At 36.3% G+C, this 23,167-nt stretch overlaps 1 protein-coding gene and 2 long non-coding RNA genes across 3 annotated transcripts in view; 2 read left to right on the top strand and 1 right to left on the bottom strand.

Annotated features, from left to right (window-relative positions):
• Positions 1-349: 349 nt before the first annotated feature.
• On the bottom strand, positions 350-21,790 carry LOC100175119 (poly [ADP-ribose] polymerase 4). Its single transcript, XM_009860591.3, has 34 exons — positions 21,589-21,790; positions 20,907-21,096; positions 20,498-20,634; positions 20,037-20,221; positions 19,456-19,573; positions 18,872-18,997; positions 18,449-18,613; positions 17,798-17,985; positions 17,445-17,562; positions 17,073-17,194; positions 16,466-16,693; positions 16,170-16,275; positions 15,784-15,933; positions 15,249-15,380; positions 14,750-14,836; positions 13,873-14,096; positions 13,139-13,220; positions 12,694-12,834; positions 12,160-12,288; positions 11,615-11,758; positions 11,085-11,287; positions 10,316-10,415; positions 9,627-9,815; positions 9,244-9,324; positions 8,654-8,836; positions 8,263-8,364; positions 7,825-8,008; positions 7,187-7,486; positions 4,737-6,788; positions 4,155-4,237; positions 3,600-3,708; positions 2,606-2,670; positions 1,951-2,068; positions 350-1,276 (listed from the first exon to the last, which is right to left on the bottom strand). The coding sequence occupies exons 1-34, from the start codon at positions 21,751-21,753 to the stop codon at positions 1,146-1,148; spliced, it is 6,837 nt and encodes a 2,278-aa protein (XP_009858893.1). The 5' UTR covers positions 21,754-21,790; the 3' UTR covers positions 350-1,145.
• LOC113474314 overlaps positions 10,868-23,167 on the top strand; it is a 20,326-nt gene continuing 8,026 nt past the window's right edge. The window contains exon 1 of the long non-coding RNA XR_003395977.1: positions 10,868-10,904. This is a non-coding gene — a long non-coding RNA (uncharacterized LOC113474314). The remainder of the gene's footprint in view (positions 10,905-23,167) is intronic.
• LOC108949549 overlaps positions 22,828-23,167 on the top strand; it is an 806-nt gene continuing 466 nt past the window's right edge. Inside the window, exons 1-3 of the long non-coding RNA XR_001974768.2 lie at positions 22,828-22,864; positions 22,935-22,995; positions 23,045-23,082. This is a non-coding gene — a long non-coding RNA (uncharacterized LOC108949549). The remainder of the gene's footprint in view (positions 22,865-22,934; positions 22,996-23,044; positions 23,083-23,167) is intronic.

Here is a 23,167-nt window from a genome sequence, read left to right as displayed (position 1 = left end):
AACTCTGGTCTAAATCCCTGGGTGTTGGGGGGTAATGGGGCAACTCTGGCCTAAATCCCTGGGTGTTGGGATAATGGGCCAACTCTGGTCTAAATCCCTGCCCCTGGGTGTTGGGGGTCATGGGTCACTATGGCATAAATCCCTGGTTGTTGGGGTAATGGGGCAACTCTGGCCTAAATCAATGGGTGTTGGGGTAATGGGAAACTCTGGCCTAAATCAATGGGTGTTGGGGCAACTCTGGCCTAAATCCCTTGGTTTAGGGGTAATAGGCAAATCCAAGATATTTGATTTCATTCTCATTACTTTTCGATAAAGCTTGAGTACATACATGTTTTTTTCAGAAAAATGATAATCTGTATACAGGGTTGTATTCATATTTGGATTATGTTTTGACATTTTTCCATTTATAATTAATACTATAAGAAATACGAATTGAATACACACGAACAAAGAACTGAAAAGACATATTGAACAAAAGAAAAATGTAAAGAAATTATAAGTTTATACTTCACAAATTAATTACTGACTTTATATAAATATTAAACAAGAGATAGGACAGGGTACCTACTAACATTGTTAAGAACAGAAAATGGATATACAAAAATAATAAGTGAAAATAGCATAATACATGAACTATAATAACACAGTAATTTTGGCAAAATACAGCAGTTTATTTCAGATTGGGGCAAGTTTTTAAAAATACAGGTGGCATATAAAGGCAGAGAATGAATATATAGGATTGTTTATGGAAATTGCATAATATATTTTGGAATACATGAACTTTAGTAATAACAGGTGGCATTAGACAGTAGTTAATTTCAGATTGGGACTAGTTTTTGAAATTATAAGTGCCATATTAAAGGCAAAACAGAATATAAAGAAATCACACGGCCTGTTTGAACACAGATAATAGAATAAATGCCATTGGAATTATACAGCAGTTTTTAGGTTAGGACTAGCTTTGAAATTATTAGTGGCATATTAACGGACAGAAAAAGAGTATAAAGTACCTAGACCACTTTGCCACAGCACCTATATTACGAGTACGAACACAAAAATTCCTAAACTCGGCATATTCTGTTTTTAATAATATGATCTAAATAAATGAACTCTATATTAAATAGGGGAATGGCATATTACATCAGTTAGTTAAGATCAGGATCATAGGTATAACCAAATACTTGTAGCATTTTCTCCACATTTAATCGTGGATCCTCTGCAATCTTATCCATTAATTTATTAACAAAGTTTTCAGCAGCTTTTGGCCAGCTTGCACCTATGGATAAAGTAATAGGAAATTACAAATTAATGAATGAATCTTACTTATTTATCCTCGCATGGTGGCAGCTGGGTATATGTAATGAATGAATATAACTTATTTATCCTAGCAGCCCCGCAATATTCAAGAAATAACTTGTAAGCGGGCAGGGGTATGAATCAGAACACCTATGTTACATCGACTGTCGTTGGCCTGCCATGGGAGGATAAATAAGTTACATACGTGGTAACTTGTAAGCGGGCACAAGGGGTTTGAATCAGAACACCTGTGTTATAACGACTCATACGAACGGATACATTACAGCTACAGGACAAGTTACATTCATTCAAGTGGCTTTTTACCATACACAGACATTTAGATACAAACACACAACTTATGACAAATATAAAACACCATAGAAGCAGACACTTAACTAACTCAAGCCCAGCATACAGAGCAGGGCACTTTGTATTTAGAATAGAATGTCCATATACAATGTTGGGGTAATGAGCCAACTCTGGTCTAAATCCCAGGTCCCATGGCATGCCTCACTGTAGGACCTCACCCATATAGAATGTGTATATACAATGTTAGGGTAATGGGCCAACTCTGGTGACATTCATTCATGCAATACTAACACAAAACTACAAAGATTATTATAAATTATACATTATAAATAAAAGAAGACTTACCCAACTCAAGTCTAGCATACAGACCAGGGTATTTAGAATCTGTTTGCTTTAACCATAGCTTAGCGTCTTCCAGTAGTTTGCTATCAGCAGTAACAACAGGGTCTGACTGAAGAAGTTCCTAAATGTAAGGATGAGCAAGTTAGTTTGTGTATAGGCGTTTACTGTATGGGAAAATTGGGCGTAAATCTCAGGTCCTGAACTTGTCAGGATGTAAGACCTTACCCATATAGAATAGAATAAAGCACTTTAACTTAGTGTATGAGTGTGTATTTTATGAGAACATTCCATTTGGAGTAAAATTCTTTTTTAGTGGGTAATGAGCCAACTCTGGCCTAAATCCCAGGTCCCATGGCATGCCTCACTGTAGGACCTCACCCATATAGAATAAACACAGCATACATTACAAAATGTGATAATGTCATTTTAGGTGAAATATCAGTATCTTAAATATCAGAAATATCAGTCAATAGAACATAATTCATTCCCTGCTAAAGTTTTGCCAGACAAAATGTTAGAAATACACTATGTTTTTATACCAAATGAGCCTCTAAAAGATTATTTACAATTCAATAAACACAATTTATATTTGTTATGTATTTCGTGGCACTTGATTCTTAAGTACATTACATTATTATTTAATGCACATTCCACTAACCTCCAATATACCGTTCACAAATGCTGTGAATAGCATTTTCAATACCATGCTATATATGCGCTTACCTGTAAAGTAAACAACAACATGATTAAATGCAACTCAAGTTGGTGCGGCAATGAGGATCGTTATAACACAGGTGTTCTGTTTCATACACCTCATGCCCGCTTACAAGTTACCAGGTATGTAACTTATTTATCCTTGCATGGCGGGGTGATGACAGTCGTCATAACACGAGTGTTCTGTTTCATACACCTCGTGCCCGCTTATGAGTTACCACATATGTAACTTGTTTATCCTTGCATGGCGGGGAATGACAGTCGTTATAACACCGGTGTTCTGTTTCATACACCTTGTGCACGCTTACGATGTACCATGTGTGTAACTTATTTATCCTCGCATGGTGGAGCAACGACAGTTATTATAACACGGGTGTTCTGTTTCATACACCTCGTGCCCGCTTACAAGTTACCACGTATGTAACTTATTTATCCTCACATGACGGAGCAACGACAGTCGTTATATACACGGGTGTTCTGTTTTATACACCTCGTGCCCGCTTACAAGTTACCACGTATGTAACTTATTTATCCTCGCATGACGGGGCAACGACAGTCGTTATAACACGGGTGTTCTGTTTCATACACCTCGTGCTTGTTTATAAGTTACCATGTATGTAACTTGTTTATCCTTGCATGGCCGGGAATGACAGTCGTTATAACACGGGTGTTCTGTTTCACACACCTTGTGCACGCTTACGATGTACCATGTGTGTAACTTATTTATCCTTGCATGGCGGGGAATGACAGTTGTTATAACACGGATGTTCTGTTTCATACACCTTGTGCTGCTTACAAGTTACCACGTATGTAACTTGTGTGCTTCAATAAACAAAGACTTATATACAACATAGTACTGTGTATATAAATATAGACTTATATATAGAGTGTATATAAGCTGCTTTAAACTGGAATGTACTGGTTTATGTTAAACTTACCAAGAGACCTCACACCGGCTTCCACCAGCCAACCCTCCATCACCATGTATAATGGATAAGGTTGAATATCGTCCTCTAAAACTTCTTTTGATAATTCAAAATGTTTGTCCTAAAAAAGCAAAAAGTTGAAAAACTGGATGAAAGTGTTGACTACATTTAACATGTGCTGCACATTCCAAAAACGGCAGAAATTCAAAGAGTATTAGCCCTAAAAAAAAAAAAATTAAAAAAAACGGCTAAAGACAAATGGCTTTACATTTTACAACAACTGCACTTATTTATCTTTGCGTGGTGGAGCAACTCAGAGTTAAACACCCACAAAGTAACATACGTGGTAACTCGTAAGATGGAACATGGTCTATGAAAAAAATCACTCGTGTTAAAACGACTGACACTACCCCACCATGCGAGGATAAATAAGTTACATTCAATCTAAAATAGGTTTGTCTTATGTGTATGTATGAAACAAAACAAGTTACATATCATCCATTCAAACACAGTTTATATAATATGCATGTGGCTCCTCATATGGACATAGAATTAAACTTCACTTACTTTCATTACGTTTCTTGCCCGTTTAATCAACCTAATTTTTGTAAAATCTTCCTGATTTGCCATGAAAACAAACTTTGCAAAACCTTGAAAGAAAAGTTGATTTTACCAGAGAAGCTAATGTATATATTATATTTTATAATTATATATATTACATTATGCCTGGTAGCAAAAGCAATAAAAACTGACATTTATTACCCCAACATTGTATATGTACATTCTATTCTATATGGGTGAGGTCCTACACTGAGGCACCTCATGGGAAACTATGAATTAGGCCAGAGTTGTTTCATTACCCCAACATTGTATATGCACATTCTATTCTATATGGGTGAGGTCCTACAGTGAGGCATGCCATGGGACCTGGGGTTTAGACCAGAGCTGACCCTTATCTCAACACCTAGGGTGCTACAACCAATAAGTGAATACTTGGTGTCTTGCCCAAGGACACTGTCAATAGTGAATGGTATCAGTATCTAGCATACAAACCTAAATTTTAAAAACTGATAAAACAGCTACATCAATTCTAAAACTATTCATTGAAAACAATTCTCACAATATTCTCTTCTTAGCATGTTAACTTACCATGCAAGTTTTCAAACTCTTGTGTGATCTCTTTAGGAGGATTTGACTCAGTTGTCCTTGCTGCTTGGGGTGGGGGTGGTAGGGTAGATAACGAGGGGGGTAGAGGGGTTAAAGACTTCTTTTTGGTTGATGGATGCATCGGTCTTCGTCTAACACTGACACAAGTCAGTTGTTGTTGTGAGTGTGGCGGTTGAAGACTCTGGAAACTTGCAAAGTCAGGTTGCTGTTGTTGCTGTTGTAGTTGTATCTTTTTCTGTGGTTGTTGTTCCTGTTGTTGTGGTTGTTGTTGTATCTGTTGTAGCTGCTGTGGGGGTTGTAGTAGTTTCTGTTGTTGTTGTTGTTTATCTTCAATTGTGACTGCACTGGTTTGAGCGAAACCCTTATCCGAAGATTCAGATTGTATTTGAGGAAAGTCACTACTACCCTCATGCTTGTTGCTTTGTAATTTAAAACGGAAACCAGGATGATGTGGCATGGCGGGGCTAGCTCTAATTGCTGTTTGGACCCTAGGGGAATCAGGTGTAGTTAGTGACTGTTGTTGTTGTTGTTGTTGCCTAGGTTGTCCAAAAGCACTTGCAAAACTTGCCTTTGAAGCTGGAATTGGAACTTTATCGGCGCCAATATTAAATGAGAAACCAGGCGCATCTAAACCTGTTGGTTTTTCTTGTGTGCTGGAACCAAAAAGACCAGTTATTGGTTGAGCACCGAATGCTACTGGTGCACCAGATTGAGCAGTAAACAATGAACCCAGAGATTTTGGTGCCTGTGACCCAAAACTAAATGGTGCCTTAGGTGGGAATACTTTTGGTGGTGTCGGTTTAGAGGAACCAAAAGCAACACCAGTTGCAGATAAACCAAATACGCTTGCACGAGTAGACAAATCCTCTTGACCAGCAGAAACTTGTGTTGGTATTTTGTTTGCACCAGAAACACCAGAAGAACCACTTCGTAACAGATGTAGTTGTCTTGTCACACCAGTTGGCCTATCTTCATAACCATCAAAATCTTTTGATTTTTCTTGCGCACTTGACATTGGCACAGTACCGCCGCGAGCTAATACAGAACGCCGAATTGGAACTGAAATCTCAGCTGATAACAATCTATTTTGTGATTCATCATCATCAGAAAAAGATATACCATATAAACCAAAGTCTTCTTCTGGTGCTTTTTGGTCTGTAGCCATAGGTTTAGTAGTTTTCCCACCAACTGGGCCGGGACCCCTTTGAAGACCCATACCTGATACTTGTGGTTTAGCAGAAGAACTAACATGTCGACCATCAAAACTTCTTCTTTCTGGCATATCTCGCTCCCTGGACTCGTGGCGCAACCTCCTAGCTACTTGGAGTCTGTTCGATACCAAATGCTGTAAAGCTTTACCTTTTGCTAATCTTATAACTGGTTCGCCAGAGCCAAAGGATTGACCACAAAAACCAGAAGATTGTGCAGACAAACCATCAGTTTCTGTTGTTCTTTTGTTTGTAGGCATTGGTCCAGGGCCATCACCAGTTAAAACACGAAGCTCTTTTAGATTTAAAACCTTGGCTTGTAATAAGGTACTCGTTCTTTCTCCAGGAGAATTAAAAGAATCGCTATAAGATTCACTACTTTTTCCACCACCCCCACGTAAAACAGTGCGATTTGGGTCTGAAATCATTGCTTCAAATGAACGTCTCCGTTTTTCATTATAGGAAGCAGAAGATTCACCAGAAGAATCACAGTTATCTGATGTTTCTTCATCACTAAGTACTTCTCCAGGACCACCACCCCCACGTAAAACAGTGCGATTTGTTGAATCCAATGAACTATGTATCACCAAACTACCATCGGATAAATTTGAATCTACATCCGAACTTGAGGAGTTATCAACTGAATCATCAGTAGAAGTTCCACCCCACATTATATTATCATACGTGTCTTCACCATACACATCATCACATATGTTTGCTCCCATATATTCCGATACATGGTCGCTTTCACTACTTTCAGAATCTGCCTCCAAATACACTGCAGTTTCATCTTGGAAGGCATCTGCACCAGTATCAGCAAATATATCTGGAATAATAGAAAAGGTTGTAGATGTTTTATCAGTTAAATATAATAAGGGACGAACATAACAGTTGGCATAGGTGCATATGGAATAGTGTTAGCAAGCCTGCCTCTAACCCAGAGGTAATTGGTTCAAGGTTCGTCGTTGCTACCATTGTGGGTTTATGTGTCCTTGGGCGATACACTTAACGACATTTGTTTCAACCCAGTGTTCACTAATGGGTTGTTTAAATTGTTAGTCATAATATAAAAACCAAACACCCACAAAGTTACCTACATGGTAACAAAATGACTGTGGTTTCCCCGCCAACAACAAGTTTTATGTTTAATTAAATAAATGTAACTTATTTATCCTCTCGTTCAATGCATTTTCTAACTTAAACCCTTGGATCTTATTTACAAACCTGATGGTCCACTTTCATTTCCCTCAGTTCCAAATACTCCTATATGCCTTGGATATGTCTCATCTAAATGTTCTAACATCAAGCGTTGTACAACCTCAATAGAGTTTCCAGTATCCTCCGGTAAGTCACCCTCAGCATACAACAAACATCTTGCAATGTCAATCTTGGTGTAAAGGTCTATAGATTGGTCAAACCCAGGAACATTGTGTAGTAGTGTGGAGTAAACGAGATCTTTTCCTTTCCCTTCTTCTTCACGCTCAAGTTCTTGCATGTATAAGCGTAGCTCTTCCAAAAAGTCAACTGTCAAAAATAAAAAGTATTGAAAATAAGACATTAGTTTTCAAAAACATTAAAATTGTTGCAGTTTTAATTACAAAAAGTCAGTCCTGGTAACTTGTAAGCCGACACGAGGTGTATACCATATTATAACTGTCGTTGCTCTGCCACGCAATAAATAAGTTACATTCATTCAATTATTTAAAAAAAGCTGGTTTTATGACTGAGTGTAACTTATTTATCCTTGAGTGGCAGGGCAATTGCCCTTAAGTGTTGTGCCCAATTACACATACACTGGAATGGTAGTAGCGTTAAGCCTTCAATCGGTAAACTCTGGGCAAGTCATATAACAACACACTCACCAGATATTTTAACATCTAGTCCCAGCTTCAACATAGTTGTTATGATTTGTGCTTGCCAGTAAACAGGTTTATCTTCACAATATGCCATTTCCTCAGCTGCTTCAAATATACGCACAGATTCTCTTACAGATCTGTAGTAAGCTGTCTCTGCTGATTTTAGAAGTTCTTCTATGTTCTCTGCGGGCTGTTGAGTTAAGAATATGATGAGGTATTTATTCTCATGGGTTGAGCAAACACAGAGTATATTTCAACTCAAATGTTGGGACACCTTTAGCGCACAATATGCAAATATTCTGACATTTAACAATAATATTTCAAAGTCAAGAGCCTTCGGTTATATAACTTTTTGAATATTCTTAGTTTACAACTAATTGGGACGGCAACATAGAATGAAAACATGTCCCATCTTCCCCCGCCACACTATATAAACAAACGCACCATGTCCTGATCTTCACTCTCCCATCCAATCTCTGGAATGAGATCGTCCGTGAATTCATCCAGGAGTTCAGTGATGCTGGGTCCTTTGCTTATCACTTCATCCTTGGGGGGAAACAAAAAATAAGCAAATTAAGTTGAAAATTTTGAAAAAAAGACGTAAAAATTAACAAATTTAAATGTTTTAACTTTATAAAACAAGTTTAAATTTTGACAACTTGAAAAAATATTAGAAAAGTAGAAAAAAAGCAGATTAAATCTTTAGAAACTTGAAAAAAAACATTGAAGTAGTTTAAAATATTAAAAACTATACTGAAAAAAAAGGAAATGGCTCTGAAAAATTGCAAAAAAAGAGAACTGAAGTAAAAAAGGAAAAAGGCTGAAAAAGAGAAACCTTTTTTCTTTCTTCCACAGCCACAAATGAAGTATAAGGAGAGACAACTGAATGCTTTACACTCATTTCTATAATATGAGGTTTTCGTAATTTCTTTGCTTCAGCGCGCTCTAGTGGTGATAAATGATGCAACCCGTCTTCATAGTCTCGGATCAGCGCACGTGAGGTAAGATGGTGCAGGGTCTAAAAGTTTTGCACTTATAGTAGGGTGGGGTAAGATGAGACATGTTTTCATTTTTTATCGCCCCAATTTGTTCTAGAATAATAATATTAATCTCGGTGCAGGGTCTAAAAAAAATTACATATAGTTTCAATTTTTGGCCTTTTTTCTTCTTTGTATAGATGACAATTCAGGCAACCCTTTAGTGACCACTGAGTTGGAGCAATTAACGTTAAGTGTCTTGGCTAGGATACACACGCTTACAATGGTAGCAGCATCGAGCCTTGAACCAATAACCTCTTGGCTAGAGGTTTATATTTATCTCTTCAAAACAACATAGAGCTTTTATGCATAGGATATCCCATATACATGAAAGTATATTAGACAAAGATATAGGAATTTAATAAAAATATTCAAACATTTTTCTCACCTTGCCTTTAGTAACACTCAGTTCACTAACAGACACAACTGTAGAAATTTCTTTACCACAAATTTTGGCCGACAATTCTGCCTGAAAAGTTTTATGAGGAAGTATATTAGGGTGGTTTTACCATTTTCTATGCTATAAGAGACAGCCATGCGAGGATAAGTAAAATAAATACGTGGTAACTTGTAAGCGGGCACGAGGTGTATGAAACAGAACACACATGTTATAACGATTGCCGTTGCATGCGAGGATAATTAATTTACATAAGCGGGCACGAGGTGTATGAACACCCGTGTTATAGCGACTGTCTTTTTCCGGCCAGAGGAGAATAAGCTAGTTACATTCATTCATTCATTGATTCATTCATTCATTAAAAATGCACTCACCTGCCTACAGTGAGGTACAAACCCGTACACGACAACTCTTGATTGGTTGAATAGTGAACTTATATATTCCGGTGCTTGCTTGGGTAAAGCAGATGACACCTGAGTCTCCTCATTCTCATTATATGTTTTCCAATTCACTTTTATATCGGTCAACACTGGCTGTTGAGCTTTCTCTAACTGCTGTGAGACCTGGTGGAAAATGGGTTTATATTTGGAAACACTGTTTAGTTTAATTTTTGGCAAAAATCAGAAATTTGTTTATTTTTTCATGAATTTTTTTAACTATATATTTTTTACACTAACAGTGAGACCTTTTAATACTTTTGATTATAACATTAAACCTTTTAAATCAAATGATTTATTACATTATTATCTGCAGGGTGTAACGGTCATGCTTTTTTTCGAATAGGTTCTATACTCTGTTTTTTCCATAAGTTGTAACGACTCGTTGTTGTACAGCTACTTTCATTTTGCTCCAAACTTTGTTGCCAGGTTCGAAGAGCAAAATGCACTATAGTAGTGACTGACTAAATCTGGCAACAGTAGACCCCACAGAAAAAGAGAGTAAAACAGTGCAGAAAGACACATATAACACACAACTCATACTTATATTAGTACAACAGGCTCAACAGCGCAGACAGACACATATATTCATTCATCCAAATTTAAAAAGCAATGTTTAAACTTACCTTTCGTTCCCATTTGGATTTAGCATCGAATGCGAAATGTTCATGCGAACCACCTGATGATCGGGATATCTTCTTTAGTAGATACTGGTTTGCTGTGGTGCTGAGGTGGTGGATTTATATGATACAAAATTAGGAACTTTAAATTAAATGCACTGAATTCTTGCAAAATAACAGTTAAAACGTGGGAAAAATTAATGCTAAACAGGTGTAAATGTTGGTTGTTGAGCTAAGGTGGTGGATTTATGATAAGTTATCACGTAATGTAATATTAGAAATTACAAATAAAGTTAAAAAATGGTAATGTAAATGCAATGGAACTTTGGCTTTGGTGCTGGGGTGTATTTATATGATATATTGTTAGAAATTGTTGTTAAAAAGTTTACGAAACAATCAGGAATAGTTGTTGTTTTATAACAAAACAGTCAAAAAATGTAGAATAAAATGTGCATATACAATGTTGGGGTAATGGACCAACTTTGGTTCAAATCCCAGGTCCCATGACATGCCTCACTGTAGGACCTCACTTATATAGAATAGAATGTGCATATACAATGTTGTGGTAATGGGCCAACTCTGGTCTAAATCCCAGGTCCCATGGCATACCTCACTGTAGGACCTCACCCATATAGAATAGAATGTGTATATACAGTGTTGGGGTAATGGAACAACTCTGGTCTTAATCTCCAGGTTCACAACAAGGACCTCACCCATATAGAACATATAAATACCTAGCTACAAAAATACAAAAACTCAACAAACAGGAACTCACCCCAAGCTAAAAGTGAACACGCGACTCTTGCGCCCACCCCCCAACATAGCAGCGACATCTAATGTTCGTTTCTCTTCACCCAGTTGTCCGTCGCTTACCAAGAATATATTCGATAATCTGTCAGTGCCTTCGTAATCGTTGACCCATGACAGTGAGGTCAAAGGTCGCCAAACTTCTGAAGCTCCCATGTTTGCATAGCAAGACTGAGAATTTACACAAAGACTTATTATTGTACTTTTTAGATGTTATTCGAAAAAAACGTTGTTTAAACTGGTATAATTCCAAAAAATATTCTTCTAAATTCTTCGCAAGACTAAAAGTGGACAGTGAGCATGAGGTGTATGAATACACCATGTGTATCTGGTGTATAAGAAGACACCCATGTTATAACTCAACAGTGAGCATGAGATGTATGAATACACCATGTGTGTCTGGTGTAAAAGAAGACACTCATGTTATAACTCAACAGTGAGCCTCTTGTATAATTACACCGTAAAGGTGTTACATACACAAACACACACACACATTACCTGAATAAATTCCACCGATTTCTCCCAAACCACATTTTCACTCAACACTTGTTCATATACAAACAACTCTTGATATGATGATCCAAACTTTACAATATTAACCAAGCAGTTCTTGGGCAGTTGCTTCAATATCATGAGTGATATCTGTATATAATTATTAGTGACCACTTGGTTGGAGCAATTCATATGTATTTGTAGATTAGTGTTTGCCTATTACAGCAACAGTCAGTTATATCAGCATATAGGTTAAGATTATATTCTATATGAATGAGGCCACAGGTGACACTTCATGGGATCTGGGATGTTGGCCAAAGTTAGCTCATTACTGGCATTCAGATTACAGTTTGTCGAATAAGTTATCTATTTATCTATTTAGCAGTGACCAAGTATGTATCAATAAAAAATGAATAGTGTGCAAGTAAAATGTAGTTTTATAACTTTTAGTGATCTCGACTTATTAAATCTTTGCAATGACGGTTGTTGTAAAGTAAAATATATAGAGAGTAGAGACTACTAGGTAAGACAAACTACAACCAAACTTTTACCTTCTTTGAATAAGTTTCCAGTTTCCCACCCTCTCCTTTCATAGATTGCGACATATCTATTAGAATTATGGCTCTGTAGTTGGTGACAGGTTCTACTTCAAACTCAGGGTAGAAGGCAAGCATGCAAGCCTGAAAGATAAAAGAGAATTTAATGTTCATGCCTGAGACTGGGCACAGTTTGTAAACAAAGATACCGGGTTCAATGCTCAATACTGCTACCATTGTGGGTGTATGTGTTCTTGAGGGAAGACACTTAATGGCAAATGCTCCAACCCAGTGGTCATTAATGGGTGCCCAAGTCGTCAGCCATACATAAAGACAATCACCCACAAAGTTACATAGGTGGTAACTTGTACGCAGGCACCAGGTGTGTGAAACAGAACATCTAATTCTTTAACTACTATCATTCATTCATTCACTTATACAGCTACACACCACCTGTGTATGAAATAGAACACCTGTGTTATAAATTATATTGACTATCATTGCTCCGCCACGCAAAGATAAATAAGTTACACCCACTGAAACACCCACCTGACCCCCCACCCCATCATCATCCTCCTCCACCCACATACGGGGCACGTGAACCTCAGCCAACCCGACCAGGAAGTTGAACCCACCCCCACCCAACTGCTCGTTGTTGGCCAAACGTATCGTCGCCTTTGTATCGGTTTGCTGAAGAGTTCAGAAGTAACATTATACATATTCTTTATGCAACAAAACTATTTTAAATGCTTAAAGTATATATAATGTTGCTGCTCGTTGTTGGCCAAACGAGTCGTCGCTAAAGAGTTATAAGCAAATATTTGTGTAAAACAGTGTTTTTCGGGGGTGAGTAAAATATTTTTTTTGTCTATGTTATAACTTAACTGAGACGTTTTTATAAAACAGTTCACACCTTGTATAATACATGATAAAGCTTAAGAAGGGATATGGTATTCAAACTTAATTTTTCTAATAAACAGTTGTTACTTGTTACCTTGATTAAAACTTTGTGGGTCGTGCACTCAAGTTTACGAATACTGAATGGCATTTCTATGGACAAGACTAGAGAAGATTTCCTATAAGTTAATGTCATTATCACCCACAAAGTAACATGCATGGTAATTCATAAGCGGGCACAAGGTGTATTAAACAGAACACCCGTGTTATAATGACTGTTGTTGCCCTGCCACGCACGTATAAACAAAGTAAAATACATGGAAATTCATAAGCGGGCACAAGGTGTATGAAACAGAACACCTGTGTTATAACGACTGTTGTTGCCCTGCCACGCACGTATAAACAAGTTACATACGTGGTAACTCATAAGCGGGCACAAGGTGTATGAAACAGAACACCTGTGTTATAACGACTGTTGTTGCCCCGCCATGCGAAGATAAATAAGTTACATTTATTAAAAGCAAGTGGCTAGTTCTCTCTAAAGAAGCTAGATGGCTGTTATAAGCTATTATACCTTGACAGTGAGCATGTGGTGTACCTTGATAGTAAGCAGGCACCTTATGACAAGGTATAACATGAATGTAAATTCATATTTTACAATTTCGATAACATGCTGAAACTTTTTTTCATTGATAAGGATAGAAAGTTTTAATGCAAAGTTTAATGAACAATGTAATTTCTATTCTAAGGGTGACAATAGGCAAGAATTGGCCCGATACCCCAAGACCTATAACAGTTATCATATCCTTCCAAAACATGATCAGTACCCACCTTACAGCAGACTCCTGTACTGTTACCCTGTCCACTGCATACTGCGTCACAGGTCCTTTTATCAGGGTGTTTTCACGCACATTAGGTGCTATGGATCCAGGCAGCTTAAACTGGATGCTCTCAAGACCATTGTTAGACACCATAGACAACTCAGCCACATAAGTTATCTTTATCACAACTTTAGCTTTCGGGGGAAGGTTGCCAATACTGATGGTGAATACATCCTGAAAAAATTGTTTGTTAATTCTTGTAAAAAAACTAGCTTTACATTCTGAAAAATTGTACTGTTTAATTTCCGTAAAAAGAGTTTAAAAATTAAAACCTACACAGAGACCTTGGGGTATGTATTATAGAAAGAGTGATTTGTACATTAGGGCACGAGTTTTATTATATATAGTAGGGTGGGGGAAGATGGGACACCTTTCATTTTATTTTTCTGTCCATTTTGGTAGTAAACAAAGTACATTCAAAGAAATATAAAATCGTATCCTCACAACTCCTATAGACCGTTGTTAATTGTTTAAAACAAAACCAGGATGTTTGGATATTATTTGCTAAAAGTGTCCCATCTTTCCCCACCCTACTATATATGACATATTTTCTTTGGTTCAAAAAAACAAACATTTAGCAAGTACATTAAACCATATACTTAGTACAAACTATAAACTTTATAAAGTAATTAAAATTATTGTAATGTAGCGGATGCGGTATGTTGTATTGCGAGCGGTAAACTTTGAGGGCGAATGAACACGAGACGCGGTATTTATATGATAGATTATCGTGGGATAAAAGGCACTCGTGTACGCGTCGGCGCACACACACGTGGCAGGCCGCCACAGTAAAATAAATATCCATTAGTTTAGTTACAACAACTTACAGCTCTTTCTTCATCCATTAAATAAGCTCCATGTCCAGCTGCCACAGCTTCCTTGTATTCCTTATGGGCGACTTCTTTCTCTTTTACCTAGAATGAGGGGAAAATATTTAAAAACAAAGTAATATTTCCTTGACTTAAAAACATAAAACCATACAACTTAGAGCAAATAAAATAACCTAAAAAGACTGGTTTAACTGGTTTATTTTTAGAATTAATGTTACATATTTTGCAAATATACTTAAAAGCAAAATTTCATAAAAAAGCATCAAAAACAGACAAATTATTGCAAAACATTAATTGTAATCTAACACACCAACAAATTAGGCTACAGAAACACACCATAAATACTAAAAATATCTTAAATAAGTCCCTACCTTCCCAATTCCCAATTACATGTTTCCAGTTAATAAATGTGATACAGTTACATTCTACTATTTAAACTCTACAGATAGTAGAAACGCCATAAATAGTAAAAAAACAAATCTCAAATAAGTCTTACCTTTCCAATTACATGTTTCCCGTTAATAAATGCTTCAAACCCGCAAACTGCTGCCGAATCATCCAAAGGGAAAACATATTTAGCTTCAAATGTTGCAGTGGAAGTGTTGGTGTATTGCTGCAGGACTACAACCTGTTTGGATATCATGTGACTTTAGTTTATAAAGGTTGAATAAAAAATATTCTAGGTAAGTTTTGTGATTAATAAATAAATAAAATGACTATTTTTTCCCAAAAATCTGTAATAACTGGAACCAATAAGCCAACGTTCTAGATCTCAGGTGTGCCTACTGTACACCTCACCTTCATAGAATACAATATCTATTATTAAGTGTCTATAAACTGTCTCAGTGGAGTCTAGATGGTAGCTCCCTGGATGTTAGGGTAATAGACCTACATTCCAGGTCTCAGGAGTGCCTCACTGAAGACCTCATCCCTATAGAATGGACTGGGACCAATAAGCCTACATCCCAGGTCTCAGGTGACTGACTGAATACCTTACCCTTATATAAAACAAATACAAAATATCCAATCACCTCTGCTACCATGTCAATCATCTTAGATCGAACATGAAGTTCCTCCAGTGGGATTTGATCCTCTGACCCTTGGATGTTAAGACCAGGTTTCAGTAACTCCGTTGGGTCGGTAATTTGTGTCACATCTTCTAAAGATACTTTTTCCACATCCTTGAAATTGAAAATAAACATGGTGTATTCATAGACCTCATGTTCACTGTCAAGGTATACCATGGGTGTCTCCTTGTACACACATGGTGTATTCATACAACTTATGCTCACTGTCGACTTACAACATAAGTGAATTTATACTATAAAGTTGTTTAAGGTTTATCCTAAACACGTCATGCGCACCGTCAAACCACTATTAGTGTTTATATTTAACTACAGGTACTTTGGTAACTTACCAAATTCGTCTTCATTAAGGTTTCCGGATCTTTCAGTGAAATTTCTTTCGCTATCGAAGTTTTTTCAATAACTTGGTCGCCTTCCAATACAAATTCAACCAGAAAACTGTGGAAAATATTTTAAGTTCAATTCTTTACATACAAAGACTGTACAGGGTTAAAGTTATGCTCAATCAATAAAGGCGAGGTCCCACTACAAGGCATGCTATGGGACAAGAAATAGGACCAGAGTTGGCTCAAACCCATGGCTAAATTTGAACCCAGAGGTGTGAAAAAAAAAAAAGTTTAATTCTTACCGCATTCGTTGTTGGTCAGTGTTATAAACCACATACTCATTTGAACTGAACTCGGAATCCGGGTTTTCAGTTTTTCCAACGGCTTTCACGCTGTCGTGGCCATTAGGAGGTGCCGTTAACGATACGTCACGCTTGGTTGACTCGTATATGCGACCAAGAGCGACCTCGTTGATCAGAAGAAGTCGGGTTCCGGTTTGGGGGTTCGGGTTCGAATATCGAGCACTTGTGCTGGGAATGAAAAATGGTGTCATTGAAAGGAAATTACAAGTTAGAAATAATAAGGGTTTGGTGCCACTAAAAATGTATTGGCAAATACATTACGGAATCAAATGATATAGTCGTATACTAAGAATTTATAGGTGAAATAACAAAAAAACATTTGTTTACATGGTTTAGCAACATGTTTAGGCCCTAAACAGATTTTACCCTGCTGTTAGGTGTCTATATAAACAAGCAGAGCCAAAGTATATTGCATTCGCCACATTAATCAAATCAATGAGGTTCCCTATGTTTGACAACTATGAGTGTAACTGCATTTTAACTTGAGTAAAAATTATGTTAAAAAAACAACGTGGTGCTTATGTTACCACTGGACACTGATACTCACCTGACATCATCAGCAAAATAAAGTCCACTCCCAAGATTCCCTTCGTCGCTTCTATCTCCCCCGTGTACACTCGTCACCACTAAAGGGGGCAAGAGACCTCGAGACAAGATTCCAAAAAAATTCTGACAAAAAAAACATTTTAGTTTTTCAATATTTCTTAGCTTTTAGTTACAGTCATTTTTTTTTCTAAGATTTTTTACCATAAGAAGATGCAGTCAAAAAATTCTAAAAAAATGTTAGTTTTTAAAAAATTACAGAAACTACAATTACGATTGGTACGAGTTTCAAAAGCTCCGAAACCCATGACGCATATCCTATAAACAGTATAACATATTTATATAAAACATATGAAAAAGTCTAACACATAATTACCTGGGGTTTAGAAGCATGAAACAGAAGCCTCTTTTCACTTAAATTGTGAGTAAAGTTTTCGTCCTCTATTTCACGATGTACACGAAATATATTCACAACTTTGAAACCATTTGGTAAACTGTGGAATATAAATATGATGTCTTGCTATTGGGCAGATAAAACATTGATGGGAAAGTTAATGCTTTAACAGAACAGCCATTTTCAAGATTTTATGTTGTCCAAAAAATTCCAAAACCAGAAAAAAACTTTTTAAATTCTGAAAAAAATAATAAAACAAACCTTTTAGCTTTGTCAAAAAGTAAGAAACATTTTAGAATTATAAAAAAAGAAATCTTTCTAAAATTGTAAAAAACCTCTTTGACTGGTGAAGCAGTTTCATCATTTCTTGATGTTCTGCCTCGTCTGGATCCATCCACCAGATAGCGCACTTGAGCGCTCGATAGAAAGAAGCGACCTCATGATCATGGATGTCAGTCTTATCATCCCAACTCTCAAGGTTGGAGTTGAATGTCTCAACCATCAGAATGCTGTCTTTCATTAGCTGGAATTTAAACAATTTTAAAGTTGAGGTTATTTTTTGTAAGTTTTAAATTATGAATCCTAATTAAAAGTAAATTAAATTCTTAACTCAATATATTGACGTTAAACTCATAAGACTGCTGTCTTTATCAGCTAGAGTTTAAAGCTGCGGTCATTTATTTAAAAGTTTTAAATTAAGACGATTAACTAATAGTGAGATAAATTCTGAATTCGTTAATACTCAGTTTAAACTTTTGAGAATGTTCTCTTTTTAATGGCTAGAATTAACATGTTTTTTTTTAAGTTTTAAATTAAGACGCTTTATTAAAAGTGAATGAATCCTTCAGCAAAACACTTAAAAGCAATTGCTCCAACCCAGTGGTCACTAATGGGTTGTCCAAATTGTCAGCCATACAAAAAAAATGCCCCCAAATTAGGGGGCTGGGTTAAACAATCTAAGAGCTACTGTAATACATGGTGCGTACCTGTACAGTGTCCTGCATATTGGACAACAGTTTCATATTACAAATGACAGGTTTATCCCCCGACCAGGGCAGCATTGAGTAAAGTTCACTGGATAATTCTTCTGTGCTTTTCCCAACCAACAAATCTTCATGAATTTTAACAAGAGCAACGACAGCTTTTGTTAACTGAGTAAAAATATAACTGAATTTACTTTGATGCGATAAAAAAACAGTGCAATGTATATTATATAACAGATATCTACTTCAAGAAAATCTCTTTTTGCCATACATGGTCGTGTACAAGAAAGTTACTTTCAAGCTATTTTGAAGTTAACAATCAAATTAAATGAGCCAAGGGTTGAGAAGCACTAAGTTATGACATCATAATTAAACCTATATCAACAAATTTCCTTAAACTTCCAATCATTGCGAAAAACATTTTACCTGATCGGGACTTAAACTTCTTGGGTCGAAGTTTAAATTGTTAAAAACCAGCGCAAATAACTCTGATATGAATTGTGCAACTTGAGGGTGAAGGGTTCCCCCTGTGGCCCCCATTTCGTCAAGCAGCTGGAAAGTACAAGTGTGATAAGGGGTCATGGGTTCAAATCACATAGCGGCAACTATTTACACTAACTGTGTACAGTAACCTGATAAAATAACTTGTGTTTAAGTCTATATGGCGTAGGTAAAATAAGACAAAGATGCTTTATTTTACTTTCACTCTGCTTTTTTGTATGGACACCTAACAGCAGAGTAAAATCTAGGGTGACATTGTTAAAATACAGCTACACACATAGGGAACCTCATTGATTAATGTGGTGAATGCAATATACTTTGGCTCTGCTTGTTTGTACAGACACCTAACAGCAGGGTAAAATCTGTTATTTTAAACTGAGGAGCTTACGGAGCTACTCCTGCTTTAAAAGTTGAAGCAACATAGACACTCTTTAATGGACCTTATATTGCACCTCTTTAAAGTTTAATAATTACTCTTTTTTAAAGTCATTGCTTTGTATATTACATGCCTGTCTCAGCTTGAAGGATCCCAGTTTATCTACAGGCATTTTATCAAGGTGTTTCATGGAATAAGTTTTGCTTGCTGAGGTCACCAATGCTTGCATTGAGACCAGTGCATCTGCACAACTGTAATTTAAACAAACTTTGGTAAGAACTTGATAAAATTGTATTTTTTTGTTTTTAGTACAACTATTTTAGTGGTTTATCTGGTATAAAAACGTTGTATATTTCCATTGTTTTTATACCAGATAACCACTAAAATATTATTTATACTATGCCTGGTAGCAGAACTAACAGAATATTAATTCCAACTATAAATTTTGCGTGTAAATGTTTTTTATCGGTATAGATATCCCATAAAGGAGCACTGGGTTGGAGATTGGAGTAATTAATATCTTGCGCAAGAATGTGCACATCGAAAAACGGAAGTAGTGCCGAGCTTTGATGCCATTTCCTTTGGTAATAAGGCATATACTCTAGTCTCTACCCACTGTATTGAAAGTAAAAAGCCAATATTACACATAATAAACAACAGTAAACACAATACACTTTTAACATGACCATTGCCCAACATATACAAATACCAAACCTGTCAAAGAAATATTCAAAAGATTCTGTTCCATGTGTAGACCCCTGGTCCCAGTCACACCAATGTTCAGTTACTCTGTATTTTGCTTCACTATCAACATGTATTGTATCACCACTGTCAGCAATATGTAGTTCATACACGCATAGGCAGGTTTGGGGTTGCTTGTTTTTGTCCGACTTTGTGCCCTGGTAAAAATATATAGTGTTTAGATATGAGGTTTATGCTTACTGTTGAGTTCATGAGTGTCTTCTTATACACCAGACACACATGGTGTATTTATACACCTCATACTCACTGTCGAGTTATAACATGGGTGTCTTCTTATACACCAGACACACATGATGCATTCATACACCCCATGCTCGCTGTCAAGTTATAACATGGGTGCCTTACGTTTATCAATACACAACAAAAAATATACAACATTGATACATATCGTATAAACAGTACAAACAACGTACTTGTAAAATGAAAAACTTGGCAACCCTGAAATACTCCGTAAACTTTGGGCATTTCTTGCTTTCACTTTTAAACTTGGTTGGTATGTTGCAAGCAGGTTTCGCTAATTTTGTGACAGGATCATTTCGCCATCCCATAACTAAAACAAACAGTGTATGACATAAATATAACTTAAAACTTTCTATATAATGCAAATATGGTTGCTATAATTACGATTTACAAAAAAATTGTTACATTATGGCAAAGGGCACAGGGGGGCAGTGATAGCACCTGTTAAACGTTGTCGAGCCCCCGTTAAACCACAACCCTGTTAAACGCTTTTATTCCACTGGTTGTAATATTTACTGAAGAAAGTTTTTGTTTAGTCTTTAGTTTTTGAAAAAATAGGCTATAAACTAATTATCTTCTTACTTTTAATTTTTCCTTTTTTAAAACTTTTTGATTTAGTCGCGCCATTCAAAGCATAATCATCTGTGTCCAACAACGTATTATCATGGATACATGCGTCAATATAACTTGATGATACAACTGGAATTCCAAGCTTTAAGGCTCTTTGTGTTTTGTAAGTATCCGTGTTCGGTTGGGAAACCACATAATGGCTCTGTATAGGGATTCGTTTATGTTACAGATTTTAGTATTTTTAGGGGTGAATAGCATATAGGCGTTAGAATTAGTAGTGAAATCTCAGGTGATTCAGTTAAAAGCAGTTATATTACACTCATAGTTTTAAACATAGGGTACACGAGTCTAAATTGAGATATTTTATGCTAAAAGCTAAACATACAAGTCACCAATATTTCAAAGTTAGGGTAAGGGGGTAAGTAACTTAACCCCTAAGGCCCTAACATTACACTTATGCTCATGCGTGTGGGTAATCCTTTAGCTGGTGGCCACCTGAAATTTTGTTAATTTTCGACACAAACGCACGACTTTTTTGAAAAACTAAGTAGACAGCAGGTATTAGTGAGGGCTATAGAACATTTTGAAACCAAATTTCAGGTGGCCACCAGCTAAAGGATTACCGTGCGTGTGTATGGTAATACCCTAATACATTTGTAAATTAAATTTATTAAACATATTTTGGTCATTTCACCTTTTTGGTAAGCAGGTATGAAATGGTGCCGCCATTTTTCGTGATTTTGCTTCTTAAATCCTGTTTATACTTGTAAGAAGAAGTACCGGTTTCCAAAACAAATAAACGGTGTTTGAAAACGTCATTTTTCGCAGTAACGCACTTTTTGTGCATAATTATCGTCATGATTAATGTACAAACATAAATCTAAACATTGAAGTTGAAAACATATAATCTAAATAAGGAAATACAAAGTTTTCGTGGCTAATGATAATATTATAACCCGAAGAATTGTTTATCTCTATTTTCGCTAAGCGGCGCTTTATTTTTTCAATTTTTTTTAGGGGCCATTTGCTGTTAGTTTTAAAATATTTTTTCTGTACTAAACTGTAAAACCTTACAGTTTTCGGACAAAATGTATGCAGACAGTTTCAATTTTTAATGCCTTGGTATAAACAAATAATTTGTTTAAGTTTAGGCGGGAAAAAGTTTAATTTTCCCGCTAATTATACCACGTGACTATTTCCCCGCACCAGCTGACTCTTCCTCCCCGTTTTTCGATGATTGGTTCGCTTCCCACGGGATTTTGCATCAAATTCTTATTTAAACGAAGTTGGTTCCACACCAGGTTACAAGTTGAAAAGTTAAGAAGATTTCCTGCAAGACTTGAGTTAAGTATTTTTTCATTATAACTAAGCATAATGTACTAACCTATATTCATATTAGATTACTATTTTATTACACTAGTATACAGTTATATTAATATATATTTAATAACACTTATTAATTAATAATTACTTATTCTAACCAAGTTTTGTGTCTTGCCTACGAAATTATTTTTTAAATTTATTCTTAATTCGTTTATGAATTTACGAATCGCGATGCTTTTTATTACGTCATGATACACGTCACTCGCAACGTTACGTCACAGTCGCTGCGTTCGTTACGTCACAAACGCCTTGATCGCTTGCAAATTGCGCGTTATTGTTACGTCATAGTGTTTATTTATTTCGTAATCGCTCTACTATTCATGCGACATCACAATGCGTTTTGTTTTACACGTATCACGTACGTTTCGCGATTTTTTTCATGGGGCCCCATGAGCTTTTTGCGTCGATGCAAGGCACATTACTTGTATATTCTAATTATATTTGCGCCATAAGCGCGAAGCAAGAAGATCAAAGAAATGGTAAAGTATAAATCACGATTGGCATTATTACGTACATGAGCTCTTTTCTAGAAACATCGATGATGTGACGTCACGAAGTGGTGATGACGCAACAGAAGAACCCACTTCGTAAGTTTATTGTTTTGTCACAATCTTTCTTTGCAAATAAAGGCAGTTTTAAGATGTTCGATGTTTTTAGAATATGGTATATCTGACATCACAGAGGATCAAGCGGGCCATGGCGTAAAAATGGAATGAAGGTAATTATGACGTAATAATGTACGATTTCCAACAATTATTCTGTTGCAGAAAAGTCAGCGAAAAAAGCTGCCGAAGGAAAGCGCAAGGTATTGTATATTATTATTGTTTATTACAAGACTGAAAAAGTATTTTTTCATTTTTTATTATATATATTATCATTGTTTATTATTA

This window comes from Ciona intestinalis, chromosome 6, assembly GCF_000224145.3.
Source record: "Ciona intestinalis chromosome 6, KH, whole genome shotgun sequence".
In the NCBI taxonomy this organism is placed as follows: domain Eukaryota; kingdom Metazoa; phylum Chordata; class Ascidiacea; order Phlebobranchia; family Cionidae; genus Ciona; species Ciona intestinalis.
The sequence above is the reverse complement of the archived record's forward strand: the minus strand, read 5'-3'. Positions and strand labels throughout refer to the sequence as shown.

What these genes read in the sequence shown, in the direction of transcription:
- LOC100175119 (XM_009860591.3), bottom strand. Translation starts at nt 21,753, where the DNA reads ATGACGATAATTATGCACAAAAAGTGCGTTACTGCGAAAAATGACGTT. An exon ending in GAAGTTTAAGTCCCGATCAG is followed by an intron (nt 18,614 to 18,871) that starts GTAAAATGTTTT and finishes ATTTTTACTCAG; the next exon opens with TTAACAAAAGCTGTCGTTGC. An exon ending in CTGTGGAAGAAAGAAAAAAG is followed by an intron (nt 8,365 to 8,653) that starts GTTTCTCTTTTT and finishes TTTCCCCCCAAG; the next exon opens with GATGAAGTGATAAGCAAAGG.